Source organism: Haplochromis burtoni, unplaced genomic scaffold, assembly GCF_018398535.1.
Source record: "Haplochromis burtoni strain Fernald_Lab_line unplaced genomic scaffold, NCSU_Asbu1 Contig_142, whole genome shotgun sequence".
NCBI classification, from domain to species: domain Eukaryota; kingdom Metazoa; phylum Chordata; class Actinopteri; order Cichliformes; family Cichlidae; genus Haplochromis; species Haplochromis burtoni.
Genome location: NW_024582503.1, coordinates 1,530,242 through 1,555,888, shown reverse-complemented (window position 1 = coordinate 1,555,888; position 25,647 = coordinate 1,530,242). Strand labels below are relative to the sequence as shown.

General features: G+C 42.3%; 1 protein-coding gene across 1 annotated transcript in view; it reads left to right on the top strand.

Moving 5' to 3' along the window:
- lars2 (leucyl-tRNA synthetase 2, mitochondrial) overlaps positions 1-25,647 on the top strand; it is a 38,599-nt gene that overhangs the window by 5,750 nt on the left and 7,202 nt on the right. Inside the window, exons 3-19 of the mRNA XM_014337665.2 lie at positions 966-1,097; positions 8,648-8,739; positions 9,871-9,931; positions 10,034-10,123; positions 10,424-10,567; positions 13,322-13,429; positions 14,370-14,529; positions 14,911-15,015; positions 15,119-15,234; positions 15,322-15,605; positions 18,926-19,024; positions 20,766-20,903; positions 21,008-21,111; positions 21,492-21,671; positions 21,784-21,953; positions 23,555-23,632; positions 24,871-24,982. Of these exons, the coding sequence (XP_014193151.1) occupies positions 966-1,097; positions 8,648-8,739; positions 9,871-9,931; positions 10,034-10,123; positions 10,424-10,567; positions 13,322-13,429; positions 14,370-14,529; positions 14,911-15,015; positions 15,119-15,234; positions 15,322-15,605; positions 18,926-19,024; positions 20,766-20,903; positions 21,008-21,111; positions 21,492-21,671; positions 21,784-21,953; positions 23,555-23,632; positions 24,871-24,982 (2,173 nt within the window). The remainder of the gene's footprint in view (positions 1-965; positions 1,098-8,647; positions 8,740-9,870; positions 9,932-10,033; positions 10,124-10,423; positions 10,568-13,321; positions 13,430-14,369; positions 14,530-14,910; positions 15,016-15,118; positions 15,235-15,321; positions 15,606-18,925; positions 19,025-20,765; positions 20,904-21,007; positions 21,112-21,491; positions 21,672-21,783; positions 21,954-23,554; positions 23,633-24,870; positions 24,983-25,647) is intronic.

Sequence of the window (25,647 nt, the reverse complement as noted above, 5' to 3'; positions counted from 1 at the left end):
AACTCTGTGGGGTGAACTGAAGCCCAGGGTCCCTGCCAGAAGACCGTTAGATCTGGAGAAAAATGGGCTGTGATTGGAAAACGAGTGTGAGAAACGAACAACTGCAGGCTGTTATCCAGCTAAAATAATTATTAGCATCAGTGGGGCTAATAATTTTGACCCTGGTAGTATTAGCTTTTGTGACATAATTTTTTTTTTTTTCTGTGTGCAAAGTAAAATACGCATCCAAAGTAAAACTCTGACGTTTGGAAAAGCTCTGTTAAAAATTCCTTGTTTTGTTTAACAGCAATTGGGAAATACTTATTAGCACCTGAGCTAATAATTCTGTCCTCTGATCCTGTATTGAAACAGATCCACATGTATACATTTGAGGCACAGTTAGACGAATAGGTGCATGCTTCTAAATTATGCCCTCATCTATTATTGCCACTGACCCTCGCAGCTCATCTCAGACTCGGAGCTCTGGATGATTATATATCCTAATGGCCTGACAGTGTGGCAGTCTGGGACTGGCTCACAGTGATTAAGTGCATTTACCACAGAACTCTGGACCTAATTAATTTACTGAAAAATTCATGACTCACGTTTCCTGTAATCACGTCTTTCTGGGTGTAACTGGTACTTACTGCGTTGCTGTGGCAACAGCATTGAGACTGTAAATCACCAGCGGTCTGCACTGACACCATTTAAATTCGGACACTATAATCAGCCTCTGTTAGAGCCTTATACAGTAATATACCCCGAGTCAGTCGGCGCTCACGATCGCTATGTGATGAGCAGCTATTCCTGTTCTCATCAGTTTAATGGAGTCTCTGTTGTATGGGATTCATTCAGAGGCCAGCCTGATAATGGAGAGGCTCTTCTGCTGTGTGCTTTCAGGATTAAAAGTCAGTTTTATGGTCATTTGTCTCATGTCTCATGATTCTATAACGGCCTCTTCTTCTTCTTCTTTTTTTTTCCTCCAGAGTCCCCACAAGAAGAAGTTTTATGTCCTCTCTATGTTTCCTTACCCATCAGGGCGACTGCATATGGGCCACGTGCGAGTGTATACCATCAGTGACACCATTGGTCATTTCCAAAAAATGAGAGGGCATCAGGTATGTCAGCTTTTATTTTATTATTTTATTTTGTTTTGTTTCTGCCTTCTACCATCCCTATTGAAGCCGAACATGCTCTGCTCTCACAGCGGCAGTTGTTTAGCGGTGCCATATTTCAGAGTCCCGAGAGCTGTTTAGCTTTAAGTTTGCTGACTCTGTAAGTAAATTACAGGGTTTTATGGCCAAGACAGAAATTCCATAAGTGATATTACAGGACACACTGCTGTTTGATGTAAATGGATTGGTACTTATAAAGTGCTTTTCTGCTCAGTTTAAACTCTCAAACTGCTTTCTTACAAAACTATTATTTCTTTGTTGTTTCAATGCCTCTTTGCAATAAATCTAAAGGCTGTTTATTTCTAATTCATGCATTTGTGTGTTGCGCTCATGAAAAACCTTCCAGATCTTCTCTGCCAATGACAAACCGCTTATTCTGCTATTGACTGTTGATTGATGGTGTTTATCGGATCGGATGATGATGTGGAGGAACGTTATCTTTGGTGAAAAGCGCTATTTCTGTGAGGTCTGTCTAACATTCACACTCCAGTGGATGCATCTGAGAGCAGTTTGGTTAGTATCTTGCTCAAGGATATAACCACCAACCTACTTCCTGTGCTACAGCCAGTCCTGAATTCAACCCCACCGAACGCTTGTGGGATCAGCTTGGGCGTGCCGTTCGTGCCAGAGTGACCAACACAACTGGCCGACTTGTGACAAATGTTAGTTGAAGAATAAGACGCCATCCTACCCCAGTGTGTGACCAAGCTGGTGACCACCATGAGGAGGAGGAGGTGCCAGGGTGCTGTGCCTTTGTATGTGTACGTCAATCATCTTCAGTGTTGGGAAGGTTACTTTTAAAATGTATTCCACTACAGATTACAGAATACATGCCCCAAAATGTATTTTGTAACGTATTCCGTTACGTTACTCAAGGCTGCACTTTTTGCAGCAGTCTCCTATAGAAAACTATTCCTCACCTGTAAAACAGGTTCGCAGCTCCGAACCGTAAAGGCGTAAAACCGTAAAGGGACCTCTGGCTAATACTTCGGGGTTCGTGTCGGGCTCGTAGCTGAAGACTAGCTTTACTTTGTTGTCTGAGTCAACTTTGCTAGTGAGAGACAGAGAGAGGCGTTGAAAGGCTGCTCCAGCAGAACTTATTGTTTCGGAGGAAAACGCGAACACGGTGTACAGTCGAGTCTTAATAGCTTACTTACAACTGGGCTCTTTTTGGCTGCAGTGGTTATTATTATATTTACATGCTTCCATCTCCCGTTTTTGCTCGGTGACAGCTCGTGCTTTTCCACTCTCCTTTTTCTCCCTCCCTCGCTCACAGACACATAACGGGTATGTCAGTCCATTCAACCTGCAGCACGGACTACACTGCCCATGAGGCTACATTGTTTACAGTTATGCCTGTAACACTTCTCCTATTGTCTTCATATTAAATAATTTTTGTGAATAATTTTTTAAAATATTTCTTCACGTCATTATGCGAGCCGCAAGTAGAGGTGACATGGACCACGAGATTGAGACGCAGACATTAGAGCCTCTTAATGCGTGTTTTGTTTGGGTTTCCACCGGCATGGAAACTAAAAATAGAGAGAGCATAGCCTAACATATGAAACGGGAAAATACTGCCGTGTAATCCATTTATTTCAACAAAGTAACTGTATTCTGAATACCACCTTTTTAAACGGTAACTGTAACGGAATACAGTTACTCATATTTTGTATTTTAAATACGTAACGGCGGTACATGTACTCCGTTACTCCCCAACACTGATCATCCAATATCCAATAAGTGACACCAAACAAGAGTCAATAACAGAATAAGCTGTTTGGCACTGGCAGAGAAGATCTTTTTAAGTTTTTCATGGGTGCAACTCACAAATGCATTATGCTTACGAATGTGGCAACATTAAAGGAGAAATACACAAGCTTTGTACTGGTGTGGGATTTAGTGCCTAGAAGCATTGTTACAACAAAGGACCATTCACACACAAATAATACATACAGGAGGAGAAGCAGGTAACAGGTAAACACTGAGAATACCCCATGACAATAGCACATTCAGGTGTCCATCCCTGTAGGAATGAGCCTGTTCTGCACGCCTCAGTTCGGCTTATTGTGCGCTATCTTCCCCTCACCGCGCGTCTCTCCCTGTGACAAACAAAAACTTACAAAGGACGTGACGCCCTCAAATGTGCTGTTTGAGACACACACTTGGTGTTATTGTGAGGAGTTAAATGTAATGGATGTGTTTTGGCTGTTGTTTAGTAATATTGGGAAAAATGGTGAGTCAGTCCTTCATTGAACTCGTCTTTGATACAAAACATGACGCTGCATTGACAGTATGATTGCTGCTTTCTAACTGGAGCCACTTCAAAAGGCTCCCCTCACCAATCCGTAACCCACTTTTTTTCTGTTTATTTCTGCTCAACAGTTCTTTAATATCAGCTGTGTTTACACTGCTGGACTCACTGTTTACTCTTCCTCCGAACTGTGAAGCTTCCCATCTATATACACGTGTAATGCTTATGCAGTAGTTTGACTTGAGCATTAATATGAGTGTGATTAGAAGCTTAAGTCTACCTCAGGGAGCCTGTTTCTTTCAATTAGATGGCCGACGTTTACACCGCCGTGAGAGCGTGTAATTAAATTGTTCTTTGTTGTACTTTGATTTCTATTGTGTACATCCCTTTGCTTTTTAAATGCTCATTTCAACGCCACACCCAGGTGCCAGTTTATTACTCTAAATGAGAGTAATGAATCCTACCTTCTCACAGGTGTTGATTCAGCTGTAATGTCAGCCTGTATCAGTGTCTCGTGAACTGTTTTTGGGGCAATTACCATGACAGAAATTAGAAAACATTTTACACTTAACCCCATCAAGGAGGAGGTAATGTTTTTTGTAATGTTTGTGTATGTGTGTGTGTGCGTGCGTGCGTGTGTTACTCTTACTGCCTCAAAAAGTTTTGAATTGATTCTGATTTTAAAAAACAAACTGTGTAGAGTGGGCTTTTGGTTTCAAGCCATTAACATTTGGATTAGATGCACCAAGGTCTTTAAGGCCAACTTAATGCTTTATTGGTCAAAAATTGACAAAAACTTTCAATAAAATTAGAAATAAATTAGAGGCTATGATTCTTACAAGTATAAAGATTTAAAATATTGTCTCATGTTTGACCTCTGACCTCTACTTCAAGGTCAATAGATTATGCTGAAGGTCATAGTGATAATAATCCTATATAGGGCTGTTTAAAACTGTCTTTCTTACTGCCGTTGTGTGCAAAGACAGTATATAGTGAATGATATATAGGCATTATAAATATCACTGTACTTTGAACCTCTGACGTCTTCTTCGAGGTCAAATAAGGTCAAACTTTCGTAAAATGACTCATCTTTAAGGCTAATATTGAAATATACTGCCTGCTGGGATTCTGAATATCACATTATAGTTTGCATTCAACTATCATGTCACATTTGACGTCTGCCTTTCTTTCAAGTTTCTTTCAATCCTAAGTTTGAAGAGTTTAATTTCAGTTTAGTTTTTTTTTTTCAGTATTGCTGTATTTGTGGCAAGATTTAGGAAAATCAGTGCACAGCAGGACATTTTGAAAGCAGCTGACTGAGTCTTGTAGACATCCGAAGCCTCAATAAACACGTCCACAAAAGTCTCTTCGGATAGTTTGTGATAACAGATTTGACCAAATGAACACATGACAAAACTACGTTTATTTCTGCTGCACAAAATTATTTCAGAGATCTGGTTTTTATTATAGTAGTTAACTTTCATGACTAGTTTTAGTTTTTAGTTTACTTTTAGTTAACTATAACCTTGGCTGACACTGAATCCTTCTTACAATAAAGTGAGGAATGAAGTCGGCCCATAAGCAGCTGTTTTGCTTTTCCTATAAGGTGTTTCTATGGTTTTTAATACCTGCTGTGGTAATTTGGATCCTCGCTATGAGGTCTCCTTGTAAGGTTAAAATTAGGTGTAAATAGAGTAAAATCCATACTCTCGATTACCAGCGCTCTAGTCTGTTATTGACTCCACTCTGTTTCAGCTCCTAGTGCTGCAATCGATATTCAGCACTCTGTTTGATTCCACTAAACGGCGGCCGCTGATGAAGCCGCGAGCAGTGACTGTCACATGGACCGTGCTCCTGCGGTGACACAAACACCTCCTGCTCAGTTCTTTGGTTAGACTTTGTCTGTACATGATCTATCCACCCAAGAAGAAAGGTGGGTGTGTGACAAGTTTCTCTCTTCCTCTGTGTTTTCTGGTCCAGGTGCCGTCTTTACACGAGATGCAGTGTTATTTTTGTTTCACCTGCCCGTCTTCCTCTGGCTGGTTTCTCTCTGAACAGAAACCTGGTGTCACATCACTGATAACTACTTTGTTTCTCTCGGCATCGGTCAGAAAGTTGAGCTTGTTCTGCTGTATGCACTCAGTCTACCCTATTCAGTAGTTAACTGAGAAAGGTACTCGCTCTCCTTTAAACGGTTATGTGGGAGTTCTTCATGTGTCACATACTAAATTAGAGAAAGTTTTAACCTAGACCTAACCTAGTTCTTTATAAATATCAAAATATGAGGTAATCAAAACAAAAAAAGAACTTTTAACATTTATTGTAAGTACAAAGCTCATGCTAATAATCACAGTAAACTGGAAAAATTAAAGTCGTTCCTGAAACTTCAAGTGTGGTTTTTTTACACTTGTTTTTGGGGTTTTTTTAACACTTATTTTTTTCTCAGAATTCTGAGAAAAAGTTGGAGATTCTGAGATTAAAGTCAGAATTCTGACTTTAATCTCAAAATTCTGACTTTTTTTCTGAGAATTCTGACTTTAATCTTAGAATTCTCAGATCATAGTCAGAATTCTGAGTAAAAAATCTTTCTCAGAATTCTGAATATAATCTGAGAATTCTAGGGGAAAAAAAGTCAGAATTCTGAGATTAAAGTCAGAATTAAAATCTCAGATCTCTAAGCAAAAATTTAGAATTTTGAGACTAAAGTCAGAATTCTGAGGGAAAAAGTCAGAATATTGGAAAAGGGGAAAAAAAAGATGTGCCCACCTTTTTTTTTTCTTCCCCCCCCCCTCGGTGACCCTAACCCTCTTCCGTAGATATTAAAATGAGTTTGATGCAAAACATAATAAGCGTGACAAATGGTCCTAATTATTCAAACCATGACTGAGTACCGTTTTCAGTTTAGATAGATATCATGGGCACTGCTGCTGGGTGTAAGCATATATGTGAAAACAACAACGCTTGTTTCTTGCTTAGGAAAAATAATAATTTTTACAGTCTATACCACATGTGTCAAAATCGCGGCCTGCCGACATTTAAATCCAGCCACACGTCACTTGAGCTTCTTCACACAGAATTCAACAAAAGGAAAGTTGATTTTTCAGAGCAGACAATTTCGGCTGAGACGAGACCCTGAGTCTACGTGATCACCAAGTGTTTTCTTCTCTCTTTTGTTCAAAAAAACGTTACTTTCTGGTGGGTTTTTTGGTTTACAAAAATTCACTGTTAACTATTACATTTGCACTCAGTAACCTTCATGTTCTATTGGAATATAACCAGAATACGACCGGCTGGCAGCCTGTGGAGTTGAGTCCTGTGGAGTTGTGCTTATTGACAGAGAGACTCATTGAGACTGATGGATATGGAATGATGACGCTGCTGATTATCACAAATCATTTCCTGACATAAGCTAGACTTAATTTAGTTTCAAGACGGTAACAAAACTATTAGTTTGCTTAAAAGTAGGATTGCTTTTAGTTTGACAGAGATGCATCTAATGGGCAATGATGGTACACAGACATCAATATCAGCTTTTTTTATTATTTAGCTGTCAGAGCAAATCTTCAGGCTTTTCAGGCTTTTTCGTTTCATGCTTATAAATATTAGCTGGTGGTAGGTTCAAATTTATCAAACACACGTGTGTATTGGTACATTTTCACCACATTTAGAGCATGAAAAGGAATAAAAATGCTAAAGACGGGCGCCAGTATAGCTCACTGTGTTGAGCATGCAACAGATGTACCAAAAGGTTACTGCAGGAACCCGGGTCATTTCCTGTGTGACGATCCTCCTGCACCACCTTTTCTTCTGCCCTGCTGTCCTGTCCAATATAAAGGCTGAACTACCCAAAAATAAGCTATTTAAAAAGACTAATAGGGCTGGTCTGCCTCTACACATACACTGATGTGTAAGGGTTGGTAAAGGAGTAGTTAACCTTTGAATGGGCTAGTGTAACGAGGAAACGTTTATCAAGTTGCATTTCAAAGTGTCAGATGGAGTGGAGTTTGTCTGGAGCTGTGTGGGTGGACACTTGCATGTAGCATCATATCAACAACATCAGTCTCCCAGCTCTTCTCTTCTGCTTTCATCCCATGGTGCCCTGCCCTGATTGGCTCTGACTTTGCTTTACAGTGACTTCAGTGACTCTCTTGTCCATCTACCACAATCTCTTGTCAATGTGCTGATTTCACGGCCACAGATTCTCAAAAAGTCGGGGTAGCTTCACACTTTCTGTGGTCACAAGGATAAGTGGAGCTATTACCAGTGAAGTATTTACGCTGGATCAAGCGTGTAGTAGCACATCTGTCCTAACATTTTTCCGCTTGCAGTTCACATCGTGGCTGCTTTACTCACAGTGTGGCTGTATTCCTCCTGAGCTCTCTTAGCCTGATACCATCCAGCACTCGGCTTTACAAATGAGGCCCCTGCAGTTACCAAGGATACCAATTCGTCTGAAACATCAGACCAGTTAGGGTCCGTTCAGCGATGCTCTCCAGCTCTCGAGTCCTCGTCGCTCTGCCTCTCCTCTACTTTACTCACGCCTTCCACTCCTGTGCTCTCATTTCGTCTCGCCCAGTAAGCAGAAAAACACCATCGAGGACCCAAAAAGATGTCGCCTCGAGTGTTTGCCTGGGGGAGCCGTGCGTTCAGAGAGGATGTGTATAGAAAGTGACAGTATATTTACAACAAGTTCAGGGTAATAATGTAAGCATGCTGACCCTTCTTTCTAAGGTTAAACCAGTTTCTTTTACATTTTAGTAAAACATCGGCTCTTAGTCTGTGTGCTTTCATCCCGATGTGTAAGCTCCCAGCAGGGATTTACACATCACCATAAAGTTGATGCGTGCAGAGGACCCTCGTTCCCTCCTAGACTGACTTGTTTTTTTGGTTTAATAGTTACTGATTGCATAAATCCTGCTGTAATGTGAACAGCATGCTGATCAGAGGTGCTGTCAGTTAATTATGTGAATGATGCACGTTGACACCACAGGGCTATTTTCATTTTCCTCCTTTCACCTGGGAAACTTTCTCCTCTTGGTCTAAGTGTGATGTTAAGTCTGAAGCCTTCAGTGACACTTTTGACCAATATTTAGACAGATTTCATATCGTTTCAGAGAAGCCATTTTTTGGTTAATTCAGCTCCTACTCTATAAAAAGTCATAAAAAAGGAATATCGAATGGCTTTCACATTTTTCCAGAAAGCTAATGAAAATAACGAGTTCCCCGACTGTGTCTGCAGGTCTTAAATCCAATGGGCTGGGATGCCTTTGGACTTCCAGCTGAGAATGCAGCCATAGAGAGGGGGCTTGACCCAGAAGACTGGACTAAAAGGTATTTTAACTATTACATCTCAGTGTTTGTTGTTTTTATATACTAACTGGAATTGGCCCACTTTTGTGGTGCTAGGTTAGACCCTGTCTTGACTTACAAATGTAGACCGTGCCTGCAAACAAATGAATGGCTGTCTAAGGGAATTCAAACAGTTCTTTAAAACGAATACTGGCATTGCCATTTAGTCATCATTTATAGTTGTCAAAAACACAATAAGCCATAAAATGCTCTGAATTACAATTAAATTCTAAAATTGCATTTAAGTAAACAAAATACTAAATGGAAAGTTATACCTTTAACCATTTAATTCAAACATATTTTGTATTTTTATATTTCTTATCTTTAATTTAAAATGACTTGTGTTGTTGCTGGATGTCATCACTCAGACATCCCACCGATGCAGTGAGTTTCTCATCTCGAGCTGACAGATTACATGCTCCGGTTTCTTCTTTTTCCTTTAAGTCTTTTTTTCATACCAATTTTTTGTCCAAAAGATATTCAGAACCTCCGTTATTTCAGCCAGAGCATCGCTTTTTATTATTATGTGTTTTTTTTAAACAGTGCTCACAGAAACACTTTGGAAACATTTGCCTTTTTCCAGCTTCCTCTTTGAACACAATTGTTTCGGTTTCATCAGTCAGATTGTTCAAGAAACCAGTTTGTGGTGGTGGAGGTTTTGTGATATGGCCTGATATCCTGCTAGAAGAAGCTATTAGACGATGGGTGCACTGTTGTCATAAATGATGCTCGACTGATATTAAAGGTCCTAAAGTATGCCCAAAGAAAAAACTCTTCCACAGCATTACACCACCAGAAACCTGAAGCTTTGTTGGAAGGCAGAACAGATCCATGCTTTCATGTTGTTTGTACCAAATGCTGACCCTACCATCTAAAGCAGCAGAAATTAGGACTTAACAGACCATGGAGACAGACTATGGTGAGCATATGCCATCTGTAACCTCAGTTCCCTGTTCACAGCTGACAGAGTGGCACTGGATGCAGTCCTCTGTTGCTGTTGCTGATCAGTTTAGCTGATTAAATATTTGTGTTGAGCAGCTGAAAAGGTGTACCTAACAAAGTGGCCCATGAGTGCACTATATCCTAACTCTAGCGCCGTTCCTCTCGCTTCAGTAACATACAGTCTATGCGGGAGCAGCTGGACACTCTCGGGCTTTGCTTCAACTGGGACCGGGTAAGCAGCACGTGATGATGAGCTGAGCATCAGACAGAGAGTTTTGGCAGCTTTCAGGCCCATTTTGCTCCCTTTTGAGTCTGATTCTCACTTTCCTGACAGGAAGTGACCACTTGCCTCCCAGACTACTACAGGTGGACGCAGTATATATTTATCAAGCTCTTTGAAGCGGGACTGGCATACCAAAAAGAGGTATTAATCGTATTTGCGCTCTGGTTTATCCTGGATTTCTTTTAAATGAATAATATGACTTGCGCAGGTTTCAGATCCCTGACTGGTACAGTAATGATTGAAGCAGCTCAGAGTTTTCTCTTTGACTGGATTAAATGGTAGACAGGCTGGAAAAAACCTTTTTCATTTTGTGTAATAAAATGCAGTGGCCTTAAAATATGCTTTTAAATATGAGCTACTTCTTAAGCTGTGCTTTTCAATTTGTGAGCTCATGTGTGCCGTTTGGTTGTGTGCTGTGTGCGTGCGTGTGTGTTATCCAAGGCTGTGGTGAACTGGGACCCTGTTGATCAGACGGTGCTGGCTGATGAACAGGTGGATGAAAATGGGCACTCCTGGAGGTCTGGAGCTCTGGTGGAGCAGAAGCTACTCACACAATGGTTCATCAAGACTACAAACTATGCCAAGGTATGACTGTAGCGCGTGTGTGTGAGAGGCAGTGCTAGAGAACAAGAGCTCCGTATGTGTGTGACAAGCAGCATCTGAATGGCTGACCAGAAACTTCATGTGGGCAAAAATGAGCTGCGGAGCCCTCTGATAACAATCATGGCTGACACTTCAGTAACAGCAGCTGCAGTCCTGCTTCTCTGGTTCTGCAATCAGACCCCTGGAGACCGTCATTTATAGCCTGGCATCTCTACTTCAAGGAAAAAGAGACCAGAAGCCTCAGTAATACCACCAGGTGGCCTGGCTGGCTGATGAGAAGCCTCCACCTTTAAGCAGAGGGGTGAACAGGGCTGGTGCACGGTGAAATTAGCCGTTTTGGACTTACATGAATCAGCCTCAGAAAGAAAGTTCATACATTTTTCATGGAACTCATGCATGTGTGTGCATGTGCTTGCACATAGAAATACACTGTACAGGCAGGTACCTATAAAAGAGAAAAGTTTGGCTTTATGTGCTCAGTGCTTGAGCACTTTAAAGTTGAATATATCTTAGTTTGTTTGCTGAGTTGAGAAAAATTGGGTAGAAATGTTTCTAATAACATTTTTTTTTGTTTCTAGAGCTGCAATGAGGGATTACATTCATGTTTAGTTAATGTTAGTCGATCTTAATTTTGTGGGGCATCTTTTTTGGTGTCTAAATGTGCAGAAAATCCCCCAAAAATTGCAATACCAACAAAATAATTCAGCTTCAAAGCCATCCAAAACTTTAAACATAGTCAGAGATACAGAACATCAAAGCAGTAAATCCTCACATTTGCCTAGCAAAGTTTGACATCTCTGCATTCAAATTATGGGTTCAGTCACTGCCTGATTATTTCAGCTCTTCTTGTTTCCATCACAATATAAAAGAAAGCATAAGCAAGTTTTTGTGAGTGGGGTTTCATTTCATACTGAGATAACATTGAAACCAGTGCCTGGGAGGTGTGAAATAAATGTAAAAAAGAAAAACATTGGAAATGATGCAAAACACATGTAATTTCCAATAAAACAAACCCCAAACTTGCGAGAGCACCAGCGCGTCCGTTTGAGGGTTTTATTCGCTGCTTTGTCACTTTGATTAAAAAAATAATTTCGTCCGCAGTCGGCTGTCGCTCAGGTTCAGCCGCGGCGCCGAAGTCGCCCGTGCGTGTCCGTGTCAGAGGTTTGAGCGGAGGTGGAAGCAGCCTACTGTGACAATGTGTTCCTGCATTTCTAATTTTCTCTGAAGAGCAGAGAAGTGGGAAGGAAGGAAGAGGAAGGTGTTAAGGGAGAGAAGTGAGAGAGACAGATGGAGGGAAAGGCGGACCGTGTCAAACCAGAGCGTGACAAATAAAAAGCGATGTAATTGGACTGTGATTTCCTTTTCTTTTTTTTTTATTTCTGTCCGCTCGCCTCTAAACGTGTTCGAGTCTGTTAGACAACATTAACTTCAGGCAATATTTATTCAGTTTAGCTGTCAAGTTATTCCACATTGTGCAACGACTGTGTATTATTACTAAGATGGATCCTTTTTTTTTCTTCCCATGTGGAGCGTGCAGGATGCTAAATGATCACATGGCAGGAGCAGGAGTTTTCAATTTCATGCATAATCACACTTGTTGCACTCAGACAAATGCTGCCTGCCTATTACACCACGACTGACATCTAAATGATTCACAAAAAGCGAGAGCTCAGTGCGCCGCTCACATGCAGTATTGTTCAAATAGCTTCCAGAAATGTTTGATTTCCTCCAAGTAAATTAACACCCGACAACTGAACCCACTTCCAAAGTGCAGCTGTTTGTGTGTTTCCTCACTGTGTTAATATATTTCCCAGAAGTGTACTTGACATGTCTCACTCACACATGCACACACAGTCCTTGGTTACTCTTATTTCATGCTCGAGCTTTTCTTTGTTGCCAGGGACTCATGTCCTTGCTGTTAATGTTTTTTCTGGCTTTTGTGAGAAAAACACTCACTGCCTTTCACTTTAAAGCCGTGCCCGATTCTCACTCGTAGCTTTTTTTTCGTCATCTTTGTTTTGCTGTGTCTCCTTCCAGCAGCCTCTCAGTCACGCTGACACACGTTCTTCAGGATTTATGCCCCTTTTTTTCCCCTCTCGCTCTGAAGGGAATCCATAACTGACGAGCTGCACTCATGCTAGCGATGACTATGGCCAGTGTTTATGTTTGTATTGATAACTCTGTGATGAGGTACTGCATGCTGAACTGCACCACGATGGGGTGGAGGGGTGGTTTGTGGGTAATAGATGCTGACAGACTGAAAAGGAAATTGAGAATTATAACATCTCTGGCCTCAGACCAGCTGTGGCTTTTTGGCTTGAGCCTCGTTGATATGCATAGCTTCCTTTAATCATGCAGTATAAATGTTGTTGTGTGTCTGGGTGTGTGTGTGTGTGGGGGGGGGATGGGCTTATGGGTGTGTATGTGAAGTGTGGGTGTGTGAGGTAGTGTGCACACTATATAGGCGATTGCTTTGCGATATCCAGGAAAGAGGGCGAGCAGAGGTCACAATTTTTGAGAATCCCTTTTTGTCTGCATAATGTGACCTGGTCGGCTCTGCTGCTTTGTCAAAATAAATTGGCTGCGCTTTGAAAGAGGCCACACGGAATTGGAGTCAATTGCATTATCCTAGACAGCCACATACTAATAGGAATATCTCTTTTCCACAGCGAAGTGGAAAATTAGCTCCTTCCAAACTTGTACAAAGTAGTAAACTTGTGGCTTTATCTCTTTCAGCCCCTCCTGGACGCCCTGCAGGACCTTCCAGAGTGGTACGGGGTCAAAGCCATGCAGGCAAACTGGATTGGAGAGTGCACGGGATGCTACTTCGACTTCAAACTGAAGGTGGATCTCGACTCCTTTCTCTCTCCTCTTCACTTTTCTTGTTTTCTTTCAGTCTCTCAGCACTTTCCCAGAAAGTGCTCCCTCTTCTGTGCTTCTGTTTTTCATCTCTTTCACCCCGAGCACTGATTGCTTGCTTTGAGTTTCTTTGACAGCTCTCTTTTTATCTGTTTCTATTAAAATCATGTACCAAAACATAGAAATCCACACTTATTATTTGCTTTCACTGCATCTGCTACAAGTAGCAATTTACCCAAACAGATGATGTCGCAGATTACTTGCTGCTGAAAGTCGTATTTAGACTTCTTCACAAGCCTGTTGTCTCAAACTGAGAGACATCAAAAAGCCAACTGAGAACCCAATTACTGCCATTATTAAAGCAGTTTTCCTTAAAAATAAAAATCACTCAAGTCGGTTCTAATTGTGATATTTTGTAGTATTTTTATATTTATAGAGGAAAGAGGGTTGGATAATAATTGAAAAGGGTTGTTATGAAGGAATGTAAAATTAAAGTAAAAACTAGAGTTTGTAAAATGCTGCTGTTAATTGCAATTATCTCCTATCAGTATGATTTTAGCATGATGGGTCCTAATTGTTAATTAGAATATCCTTAAATAACTGTGCGCCATCTAAAAGTGATCTCAGGATGTTTATTGTAGCTAAAAGAGCCCAGTAAGCCCTGAAGGTGTTTTATATGTCTGAGTCACTGTGGTCAAGTTTTATAAGCTGTGATTCAAAATTTGTGTATATATATGTGTGTATATGTTATAAAAATTGTTATGTTATAAAAATCATAAAAATGCTAACCGTTGCTTTGTTCTAGTTTTATTTGCCATCTTACAGAAATATGGAATAGAAAGCCAGCAGGTCCTCGCTGTTTATTCGACCTCTGTGCCGCTGTGGATGTGACAGTTTCCCACATGCCTCCTCTCTTATTTTCCAGGTGAATGGGAATGAAACAGGAGAGACCCTGTCAGCCTACAGCTCCTCCCCGGAGACGGTGTACGGAGCTGCTTACCTGGCCATCCTGCCCTCCCACAGACTGCTGCACGGCAGTAGCTCAGTGCGCTCCGCTCTGCAGGAAGCCTTTCAGCCAGGCAGAGGTTGGCATCTCTCCACACTCGCAACCAGCTTGTGCTCAGGCTGTTTTCAAACTGGAGTTTACACACTTTAATATGTTCTTGTATGATTACTAGCTTTTCTTTGAAGAAGTGCGAACTATATTTTTTATACACTTCATTAAAGTTTTGTATTGTACTTGTCTTTATGTGTTCCATATCCTGGAGTGGATGCATGTTGGATACCTTGCGCTAATGTAAATATTTAATTTCGAACACAGTCGAGGTTTGGTTGTAGAAGCTGCAGTGGACTGTTTGTTAATTGGGTTCCCCTTGAACTAGTCTCAGTGGTGAACAGTTGTTGATAATGAGCTGCCAGGGGAAGCAGCGCTGCCTCTCATTCCCCTCCTGCCCTTTGCTCTTCAGACTCCCTGACAGACATCACCGCTCACAACCTGTTCACCGGCCGTGAGATTCCCCTGGTCATCTCACACAAGGAGACTTTTGATGACTATCTGGATACGGTGGTTGGTGCGTTATGAACAAGTAAAAAGGATTGAAATAAGCAGCATCTTATGTCTGTTGAGTGGTTTTTACCTTCTTGACATGTTCATGCTGCACATGTATGTTACAGGTGTCCCGGACTGTAATGAAGAGCATCTGTCTGTAGCTAGAGCTCTGAATCTGAGTTGGGCATCAGTGCTGAAAACTCGTGAAGATGGGACACAAACCCTCATCAACTCTGAGGAGGTCAGCACTAATACTAATCATTCTTTAATAAAAAGCAAACAACACTATTTTCATTCTTTTGTCCCTCTTCTTTTATCTGTTGCATAGTTCTCAGGCCTTACCAGAGAGCAAGCCTTTAACTCTATTACCCAGAAGGCCAAAGAACAGAAGGTTGGAGGCTACCTAACCAGCTCCAAGCTCAGAGATTGGTTGATATCCAGACAGCGATACTGGGGCACACCCATCCCTGTGGTGCACTGTGGGTCATGCGGTCCGGTCGCAGTCCCTGAGGAGGAGTTACCAGTTACTCTGCCAAAGCTGCCATCGATTACAGGAAAAGGGGCGTCGCCTCTAGAAGCGGCACATGACTGGGTCAACTGCAAATGTCCCAGGTGAGAACGCTGAGTATTATCAGCCCTGTATAACGCACAGCAGGACTGTAGACTTCATTTATCCCACTTCATGTGTCTCATTAACCTTTCGTGCCATTACAAACAAATAGATAAGCAGTGTATAAGAAGGAGGGAAGGAGAAGGTACAGGATGTGACATCTTTCTTAAATCCTTAAAAATGGAGAATTAGTATTTGTAAATTGTCTATAACACGCAGTGATGCTCACAGGGCCTTACATTCCTTCCTAATATTCAAATTAATGTAGAAAATGCACAGGAAAGAGTAGCAGCTAGGAGGTGCTGAACCCTCTGTTATGCTTTTATAGACCACACAATAACAGTTTTAATGAGTGCATATAATTACTACTATAGCCTGTACTTGTTATACTGGTCAGCTGCAGTTTATTATCTAAGAACAAACATATAATCCATAAAGTGTCAGTGTCACTGCAGCCAGAAAATGCAGCTTGGGAAGCTGTTTATAGCAGCTTTTGTCATTTATGCACCTTAACATTTGCTTACAAGAGTCCAAAGAGTTTGTTGGCTACCATTGAGTGAGCCATATTATTTATTGCATAGCTGCAAATAAAATTCTTCAAAAGGCGCAAACTCCACAAAGAATGGCTGAGAGGTCTTTTTTGTATTAGATTAACTGGAACAAGGCCCCACAAACAGGAAAAATAGCAACAGAGCAAAATCGTATTCTTGCATCAGGATTAAACATGTTTACGTCTGCTATAATGTTGAATCGTTTAAAATAGAAGTCTCTGGTGACCGTTCGAGGAACTGCCTCGGAGGTCACCGCTCTGGTTCTTTTCTACAATTTGAAAAATCCGGTCCGATTAGTGTGGGAACTCCTGAATATGTTCACTCCAATCAAGCCTTTTGTTCAGTTCTGTATCTCATAGATCTCATTTGCACAAGTATCACTGGATCAACACCATCTCCTGAAGCACTGTTAGTATTAGCATCAGCACAGCCACACGTCCGTCTATGTCATACTGTATATGAGATACACGGTGTTATTCCTTTTCTAGCACAGCATAAGCGTTTTGGGGAAATGATCATGCCTGTTATGGCGTTTGTGGCCGCCTTTCCTTCCTGTGTTTCCTCAGGAGAACAACACTGACAAAATGAGATCGCTGTCAATCGGGCCTGAGAGGACTGACAGCTTTACAGGAACACTTTGCATTGAGTGCAAGCCTGTAAATTGCATGATTAATACTTTTGTTCATTCGGGGTTATGTAATCAGTGGCATCTCTGACACGAGCAGCATGAGATGATGATGATGATGATGATGGGTGTTATATAAGCCAGCTGTGTCTCGAGAGATGCACACGAATGCCCTATAAGCACGGACATACATGCATTTACCTTTTATGCACAGTGCCTAATCATTCACACACACACACACATCTCAGCAGCTCATCAGTGAATGTGCTGAATGCAGAATGACTGCTCAACTGGCGTCTCCAGAGCGCCTTGCTGACATGGGAATTCCTCTCTGAATAAGACTAATCACCGCCATGGCACCATGTTGATTAAAACCAAGGCCCACTCAGTCGCAGATGGCACAAGTCATCAGATTGTGTTCACTCACTTCCACAAAGCTACTATAATTCCCCCCCATCAGCAGTGATTGATGGCTATAATCGCAAAGACGCCGTTATCTCCTCTCTTCCCATCTCCCCTCCGTTGTTAAGTGTCTGTTGAAATTTGTTCTCGTCACTTGTCGACCATGTCCAATTAAAGTTTCCGAGGAACACAGACGGGCAGGGCGATGAGAGATGGGTGGCAGGAATGCAGTTTTGTCTGTCCTTGACGAAGTCATTTCCTGCGTGCTCATCTTTGTCTCATAACCTCTGCAGTTCTGTAAATTGGTCTGCCAACTGAACCCTGAGCTTTGATTTAGTCTGGTTTAAGAAGGTGTGCGTGCAGGTGTGGGTTTGCAGGTAAAAGGCGAGACTGCTTAGTTAGCACAACACCAACATTTAAGCAGGTGGACACACAGCAGATTGGGGCCACGTTGCTGTAGTAGAGAGCTTTCGAGTGGACAGCTGCCTCCTTTAGCTGCATCTGTTTGAGAGCCTTTTGGCTTTTTCTGGCTCACCCTCCAAACACACACGCACATTTTACACACTCTCTCCAGCACAGGTTTGTTTTAGCTACCAACTTTTGTTGTTGGGCTCCTTTCATGGCTTAGAGAAGGCCCACCTCTGGACAGAGCACCTTTGTGTCATCAAATCTCATCCTCAGTAGTCTGGGACCAGCTGTCCGTCAAATAGCCACAATCTGACTCCTGATTGGTCCATACTGGCCTGTTTGAGGAAGGAGAGGAGCATCCTTTTTCTTTCTTTCTTTCTTTGTGCACACTAATTTTCTCTTTCCATTTGAGCGCTTTTGTGATAGACTGGGTTTTGTTATACTGCTGGGTTTTCATCATATGAAATAACACCTGACTTCCAAATATTAACTGTGCTACACCTTAGCCTTGTTGCTAGGCAACCTCCAGCTCTTACCTCATCATCACAGCCTTATTATAGACTGGTATGGTAGGTGGTCGAGGAGTTTTTGCCTCTCTACGTGCGCGTGTCTGACTAAAAAAATGTGACTGTGAGATGAATCAGAAAGCGTCGAGCAGTAGACGGAGTTTAAGATGAAACGGAGGCATCCCACGAGGTCCAGGAGACGACACCAGCTCCGCTGCACACACTGTAGCAAAGCTCAGAGCTGTTTCTCTGTTTGTCTTTCTGGGACACTGATTTTAAATCTTTTGAGACTCATTATAAGTAAAAGGCAGATGCTTTCACCGTTCCATTAAATGCTTTTAAACTGAAGCAGAAGTACTCTCCAAAAGCCCCGCCTCCTTCCCCCTCTTTGCCGATGTCCTCTCCTGCACTGTGAAAGTGTTGCTGGCAGATTCGCATCACATACCCAAGTGCTGTTTGGCTTGGATAGAGAGGGGCACAAGGTGGCATTTCCAACACAAACACATGATCGTGTGTGCGTCCTGCCAGTTCTTTTCCTGTTAGCACAGCCTGTTAGTCAGGGCACAAGAACAGAGCTCTGGTGCCAGGCTGGCTTCAGCTGTGCTTCTCCACGGGGACATGACCCCCACAGCCAGATGCAGGCAGCGTTACACACACACACACATGCGCGCGCACACCCACGTTAATCACATAATGAGCCATTTTCTCTGAGCATACAAACAGACATCATTCATTTGTTCACTTTCTAATTTATCAGCCTGTTTTTTTTTGTTGTTGTTTTTTTTTCCCAGTCCTTCCTTTGCCAACTCTCTCTTTGTCTCTCCTGTCAGATGCAAGGGCCCAGCGAGAAGGGAAACTGACACCATGGACACATTTGTGGACTCGGCCTGGTATTATTTTAGATACACAGACCCTCACAATGCATACAGGTATAAACAGCCTCCTCTTGAAGCTTTAATATGTTCCTGTTCATCCATCTCTGGCTCAATGAGGCCAACAAATGTAGACTTATTTACTTTTCTTTCTTGCATCTTTTTTTCTTACCTTCTTTCTCACCTTTTATTACAATCGTATTTGTTTAAAAGAAAACGAGAAAAGAGGAAGTTGCAAAAGGTTCTCCAGCAGTAGGAGAAGAAGCATGTCTGTCTATTTAGATATGAAGAAAGGTCGCTGTGTAATCGCTGTGTAAATACAAACTCTATAAGTGCTATTGGTGAAAGTTATACTCAAACTATGATTATGCTCATTGTTAGATCACCCACTCTCTCTCCCACTTGCCTGCTTGAAACACTTGTATTGGGTTGTGTACACGCAGATATGCATACGCACTTCCCTGAAAGTTGCACTCTTTGCTGATAGAGATTATGGAGCAATGGCCGTCACCTGCTGGGGTGGCGGTGATACCCTGAGCTTAACAAAAGAGATTAATTTCCCAGTGCCCTGACCTAGCCGTAAAGCTGCTTTAAAAAGGGAGGGGGACTGCTCTCTCCATCACTTTTCTTTGCCGGACAGATTACGGCACAACAGAAAAAGCAATTACACCATTTGTGCATTTCAGTTGGATTGCTGAGCCGTATACACGCGGGGTGGGGGGTTGGGAGCGAAAATGGGAAGCAAGTGATGTTTTAAAGTAGCAAGTGCGATGAAGGAAATGGGAACAGGGTGTTATGTATTAGACTTCCTTGGCCTCTTGCCAGAAGTGAGTCCGAATTATTTTCAGCTTTGTGAGTTTATAACTCCCCTCCACCCCGGTTCAATTATCTGGAGGTGCTATCAGGCACAGAGGGAGGGTTGGAGGCAGAGACGTGTGAAGGAGAGTAATGATGTAAGTCTTCCCTAAAAAGCGTCATTACTGATACTCCATCATGACAGCCAGGCTGACTACACGTGGCTGTCCTGCCAAGATCTGAAAGCAATAGTCATAGTTTCACTATTAACCAGTGATGGCAGCCAAAATGTAAGCAGGCATTACTTTGGTACTTTTTTCTGAGTCTGAAGAAACTGAAGAGGCTTCACGATGCTTCTTTTCCTCTCTGGATTCTCGTGTGTCAGATTAAGCCTGCCCCCTGGAGGAAGACGGCGTGCATGTCTACCAAAGCACGTAACTACAAACTAGTCTCATCTGAAAAAATGCTTACTGGGATTATAATTGGGCATTTTGCAGCTTTGAGTTGCTAATTCATTCATTTTTGGCATTGATTTTAAACATCAAAGTGCTTCAAGTGCAGATAACAAAATGACAAAGACATGAACGAGAAAACATAAACTGAATCAATTAAAATTAAAAAAAGGTAAAATAAATGATTACCGTGCAGTATTATGGCGTTAAGTGAGCAAAAGATAAAAGTTACATCGTGATAGAGCAAACCAGCAGCCTCTGGGTTTACTGAAAAGACTTCTTCCACAACATTGGTTTGTGTGGACAGATGATGATGTTTGCACAATCATTTATAGCTTCTGTGAGAGCCCAAAAAAGCTCCTATATGAAACTCAACAGACCTCATTTTAGGAAGGAAGAGATCATTCAAGGTCTTCAGAAATCCTGTCCCCTTCCTCACTGGCACTTCTTCACCCTTCTTATTGTTCCTTTTCAGTTTAGCATTGCTCTTGATACTACTTTAGGCTAATAAATGAAGTGAGCACCTCTTTAAATGTCCTCTCCGTCTTCAGGCCTTTTGAGCGCCACTTGGCAGACCACTGGCTTCCTGTGGACGTGTACATCGGAGGGAAGGAACACGCTGTTATGCACTTGTACTATGCTCGCTTCCTCTGTCATTTCTGCAAGGATCAGGGTCTTGTGGCTCACAGGTGGGGTACACTGTAGTTTATGTGTATGTTTGTTTTTGTTTTTATTTAGTGTGCATTTGAATTTTGAGAGTGTTTGTAAGTGAAACACTCTTTATGTGTTACAGGGAACCTTTTCGGAAGCTCCTGGTCCAGGGTCTGATCAAGGGCCAGACGTTTAAGCTTGCAGGCAGTGGCCAGTACCTAAAGAGAGAAGAAATAAACTTCACAGGTACATGCTGCGTGCAGCTGGAGGGTGTTTGTTAATGTGACACATTTGTAACAAGTAGAAAGGACTCGGAGAAATGACTGATCTGTTTTCTCTGTAATGTGTGGTAACACTGCCTCCCCGCCTCCTTCTAGCGTTGTTAGCGAGAAGCCTTCTTCATTTAAGCGCTTCAGATCGCACTTTTCCAGTTGAATGACGGGTTAATCAGACCCTCTCAGGAAAAGCCAAATCACATAAAATCCTTTGAAGATGCCAAAACACTGTTATACTTAGCATTTAAGGATTTATTGATTGGTAACAGGATAAACAAGAGATACTGCTAGTTATCAAAGTAGGACGTCTATTGATCCCAGCTATCTCTGACCCCATCCTGTTTCTTCCAGATAAGGAGCCAGTGGCTCTGAGTGGCGGTCGCGTTGAGGTGACGTGGGAGAAGATGAGCAAGTCCAAACACAACGGGCTGGACCCCCAAGACGTGGTGCAGCAGTACGGCGTGGACACAGTACGACTATACATCCTCTATGCGGCACCGCCTGAACAGGACATCCTGTGGAATGCTAAGAGTGAGAAGAGTCTGCAAAATTACACAGACAAGTTACTCATGATGTGTGAACTTAAAGAAATCTTGTAAAAACATGCTCTTTCCTGTGTCCTGTGTGTGTTGACCCACTCCAGCCGATGCTCTTGCTGGCGTTCTGCGATGGCAGTCTCGACTGTGGCAGCTGGTGACCAAGCTGAGAGCAGCACGGCAGCTCGGAGATGTCCCCAACCCCAGGCTGCTGAAAAAGAAAGAGCTCGCGGAGGCCAAAAAGATCTGGGAGAACAAGAACTACGCAATTCAAGAGGTAACTGCTCTGCAGCCTAAAGGCCTTTACACACCGAGCGCGTCGTGATGATGAGTTGGTCCTGATGTTTCTAAACAAGAAAGGGAAGAAACTGAGATTCTGGGTTCATCCGATTCTCACTAGAAGGCAGCAGAAGGCAGACTTTTAATGGTTTGATCCAGGAGTTGAAGCTGTATAATGGCTGCTTTTGTCCATATTTCATGATGTCAGTTGGGCACTTTAAGCTCTTTTTGACAGAGCTAGGATCACATCTGTGTGTTTAGCTGTGTATCTGAAGTAAAACAGTATTCTTTTACTATTTCCGTATCATCATTTTGAGCTACGAGCACATTTATTCCCAAATGCAGTCTAACATATCAAGTGTGTTTATTCGGATCCGAAAAATTGAGCTTGTTTCGAAAAAAGTCAGTGCTGCAAATTTGTCTGTGTGAGCAGCTCCAGTGAGAACGAGTGAATCCAACTCCAGGCCTCGAGGGCCGGTGTCCTGAAGGTTTTAGATGTGTGCTTGATCCAACACAGTTGATTTAAATGTCTAAATAACCTCCTCAACGTGTCTTGAAGTTCTGCAGAGGCCTGGGAATGAACTATTCATTTGAATCAGATGTGTTGACCCAGAGTGATGTCTATAACCTGCAGGACACCGGCCCTTGAGGCCTGGAGTTGGACACCCCTGGCTTAAGCGTCTCATTGTGACATTAAACTGTGACATATTGCAGCACTTCTCACCAGCAGGGGTCAGATATGTGCCCGTTGTCAAATCTCGGGCTGTCAGTGAGATTTAACATTCACTGTCCTTCGGCAACATATTGCATCTGTCATTTTGCTCCGTTTTGAATTTCGCTCTCAGCTTGTTCCTCTTATCTGTGCTAAAGTTGTTGATGCCTGGTATTACGTAATTAATATCCTTCAGCCTTTTGCCACTTTGTTAAATGTTACAGTTGGAAGGCACGTTAAGAAGTCTTTTCTCATTTATAAGGCACCAAATGACAGCAAGTAATATATCACTCGTTACACAGTCTCGCAGTACAAAGTCCTGAGTTGTGGCATTTCAGTGCTAAACATCCGTCGCAACCTGAAACCCCTGGAATAAAGGGTAGCAGCAGAAGGCGCTGGAAATTGATTTTAAACTGTCTCCTTTCACACTTTATAAATAGCCTTCTCTGGCTGCCAGGTTTGATAGTCGCTCTCTACCCCCCCGCCTCCCACCTCAAGGCCATTGCTTTCAAAGGACCTCAGGCTGTTTGCCCTAAGCCCTCAAAGCCGAGGCTGTCCTTTGATCTGTCCCTCAAAAGCCTCGTTGATAAACCTGCTCCCTGTGGACCCTCCCAAATGGCTCCCTTTTCCATGAAAGCTGAGCAGGGGAATGTTGACTCGCTTTGTGGCTTCAGCTGGTCCACATGACGATAACAGACTGGAGGCCCGTCTTCTGAACCTGTCATTGTTTTCCAGTGATTCATCAGAGGCACACTCTGTAATAATAAGTGACAACACCAACCCATCTGGAAGCAGCCATATGTCTAGGATCCAGAAACGCATCATAAAGCCTCAGACTGTCGTTTTTACTCACCGACTGTGCCGTGTTTCTCTGTTGGTGTTTTCAGGTGACGACTCACTTCACAGAGGACTTCCTGTTCAACGCAGCCATATCTCGCCTAATGGGACTCACTAACACACTGAGCGTGAGCGCACTCTCTTATATCTTGAAGGACAGTAATGTGCAAAAAAGTCTTCAGCCACCAGCTATTTCATTATATTTTATTTCCAAGGAGCCAGACTTCCTCTTGTAATTTTTTAATGTGGTCACAGGCGATGGTTCTCCAGGGTTTCTGAAGGTCTTTCAAGGTTTTTCTGTGGACATTGGCTGCTTTTTCACTCATTTTTAGTCCAGTCTCAGGTTCTTTTGTTGAATCTATGAAAAATGCCTAAGATAACATAGTTTGACAGGCATAAAATTGTATTTTTGCACCAAGTGCTAAAGTGCTATTAGCCTAAAACTTAGCTAAAAATAAATAAACACATAAATACATCAGATGAGCAACATCTAAAGTCATGTCCTTAAGAAATCCAGAAAAGAGCTGACAAAGGACCTGATAGGTCTTAGAGTAGCTGTCAAGAAGCTATTCTTAAGGCAGGGACAGATAGCTGAGGTGTGACATCAGAATCAGTGGTAGCATGTTTGATGGAGTGATGAATCCAACTGTGAAATTTTTGTTGTTAATATGTACAGAGGAGCCAGGAGAGAGATACAACAGCAAGTGTGTACAGTCATCTTTAACACAGTTGAAGCTCTGTCGTGGTTTGAGAGCCAATGGTCATGGAGATCTTGTCCAAACAAAGTAGAATCAGATTTTGATCCATCATCAAGAAAGTGCTTGATTGGCAGCAGTTTCATTTTTCAGCATGACAATGATCTCAAACACACTGCCAGTGCAGTAAAAGCATACCTGCATAGAAAAACATCAATCAGTTGTAGATTGGCCTCTTCAAAGCCTGGACCTCAACATTGTTGAAGCAGTGTGGGATCATCCTGACACTGAATAGAACAAAAGACAGTGAATATCCAAACAGCATTAATGTTTGTCCTTCAAGATGCCTGGAAAACTGTTCCTAAAACTACTTAAAGAAATGACAAGAAAGCTGCCTAAGAGAGTTCAGGCTGTTGAAGAATAAAAGTGATCACACCAAATATTGACTTTAAAGCTCATTGTACAAACTCTGTTTTTGCCTTTTATACTGTACTTTCGTCAATGTTCTCACGTTTCAGTAAATCATTGCACCTATTTTCCATTTTCCTTGCAAAATATGAATAAATGAGGCGTGACTCAACTGAGGCGAACTAACTGCAAATATGGTACAAGTATTGTTTGAACTGAACACACTGGAAATCACATTTTCTCCACTGCTTCTGTGTGTCTAGAGTGCAACAGTCAGGCTGTTGCAACACAGCGTGGAGTTTGAGGAAGCTCTGGCTGCCCTGGTTATGATGACAGCACCCATGGCCCCTCACTTAGCTTCTGAGCTTTGGGCAGGTTGGTGAAGTTCATGTGCATATTTAATGTAAAGAAGAAATGTGTCACATGATGACACACACAGCTTCTTACACTTAACCGCTTGTCGGATGATATTTAAATAGTTGTAAATGAGGATAATCTTGGTGTGTAAAAGAGGAAGCGGCCTCTGCTAAACTTCTAATTTACACTAGTGAACACCCAACAATGAGTGGTGATGATCAGTACACTCCGCCTGAAATAAACAGTGCTGAGAAGCTAAACAACAGAAAGGAAGCTCTAGCGTCACTTTCTGTGTCTCGTGTGGAAGCGTGCCCTTGTGCTGCCCTGGAGGACATCCTTTTCTTTTCATGGATGCACGGACGTGAGCTTTCTGCACACAGCCGAGAGAGGAGAGAACCAGAAAACAGAGTCCAGCTGAAAGGAAAGCGTATAGCGTGTGTGCTGGTTTTAATGAGTGACAATGAGCACATTTTGTGTTTGTGTGTGCTCATGTACATCATGTACGTATTGCAGAAGAAGCTATAGAAGCTTAAGTTGTTTTTTAGTGAAACGAAGTTCAGCACGATAGCATCAGCAAACTTCGTTTTGTTTATTGTCCTACCCCCACCCCATTTATAAAATAAAATAAAAAAATCCTCAGTTATTCAGCTTACTCGAGTTTCACTGCATAGTTTCCCCGGTAC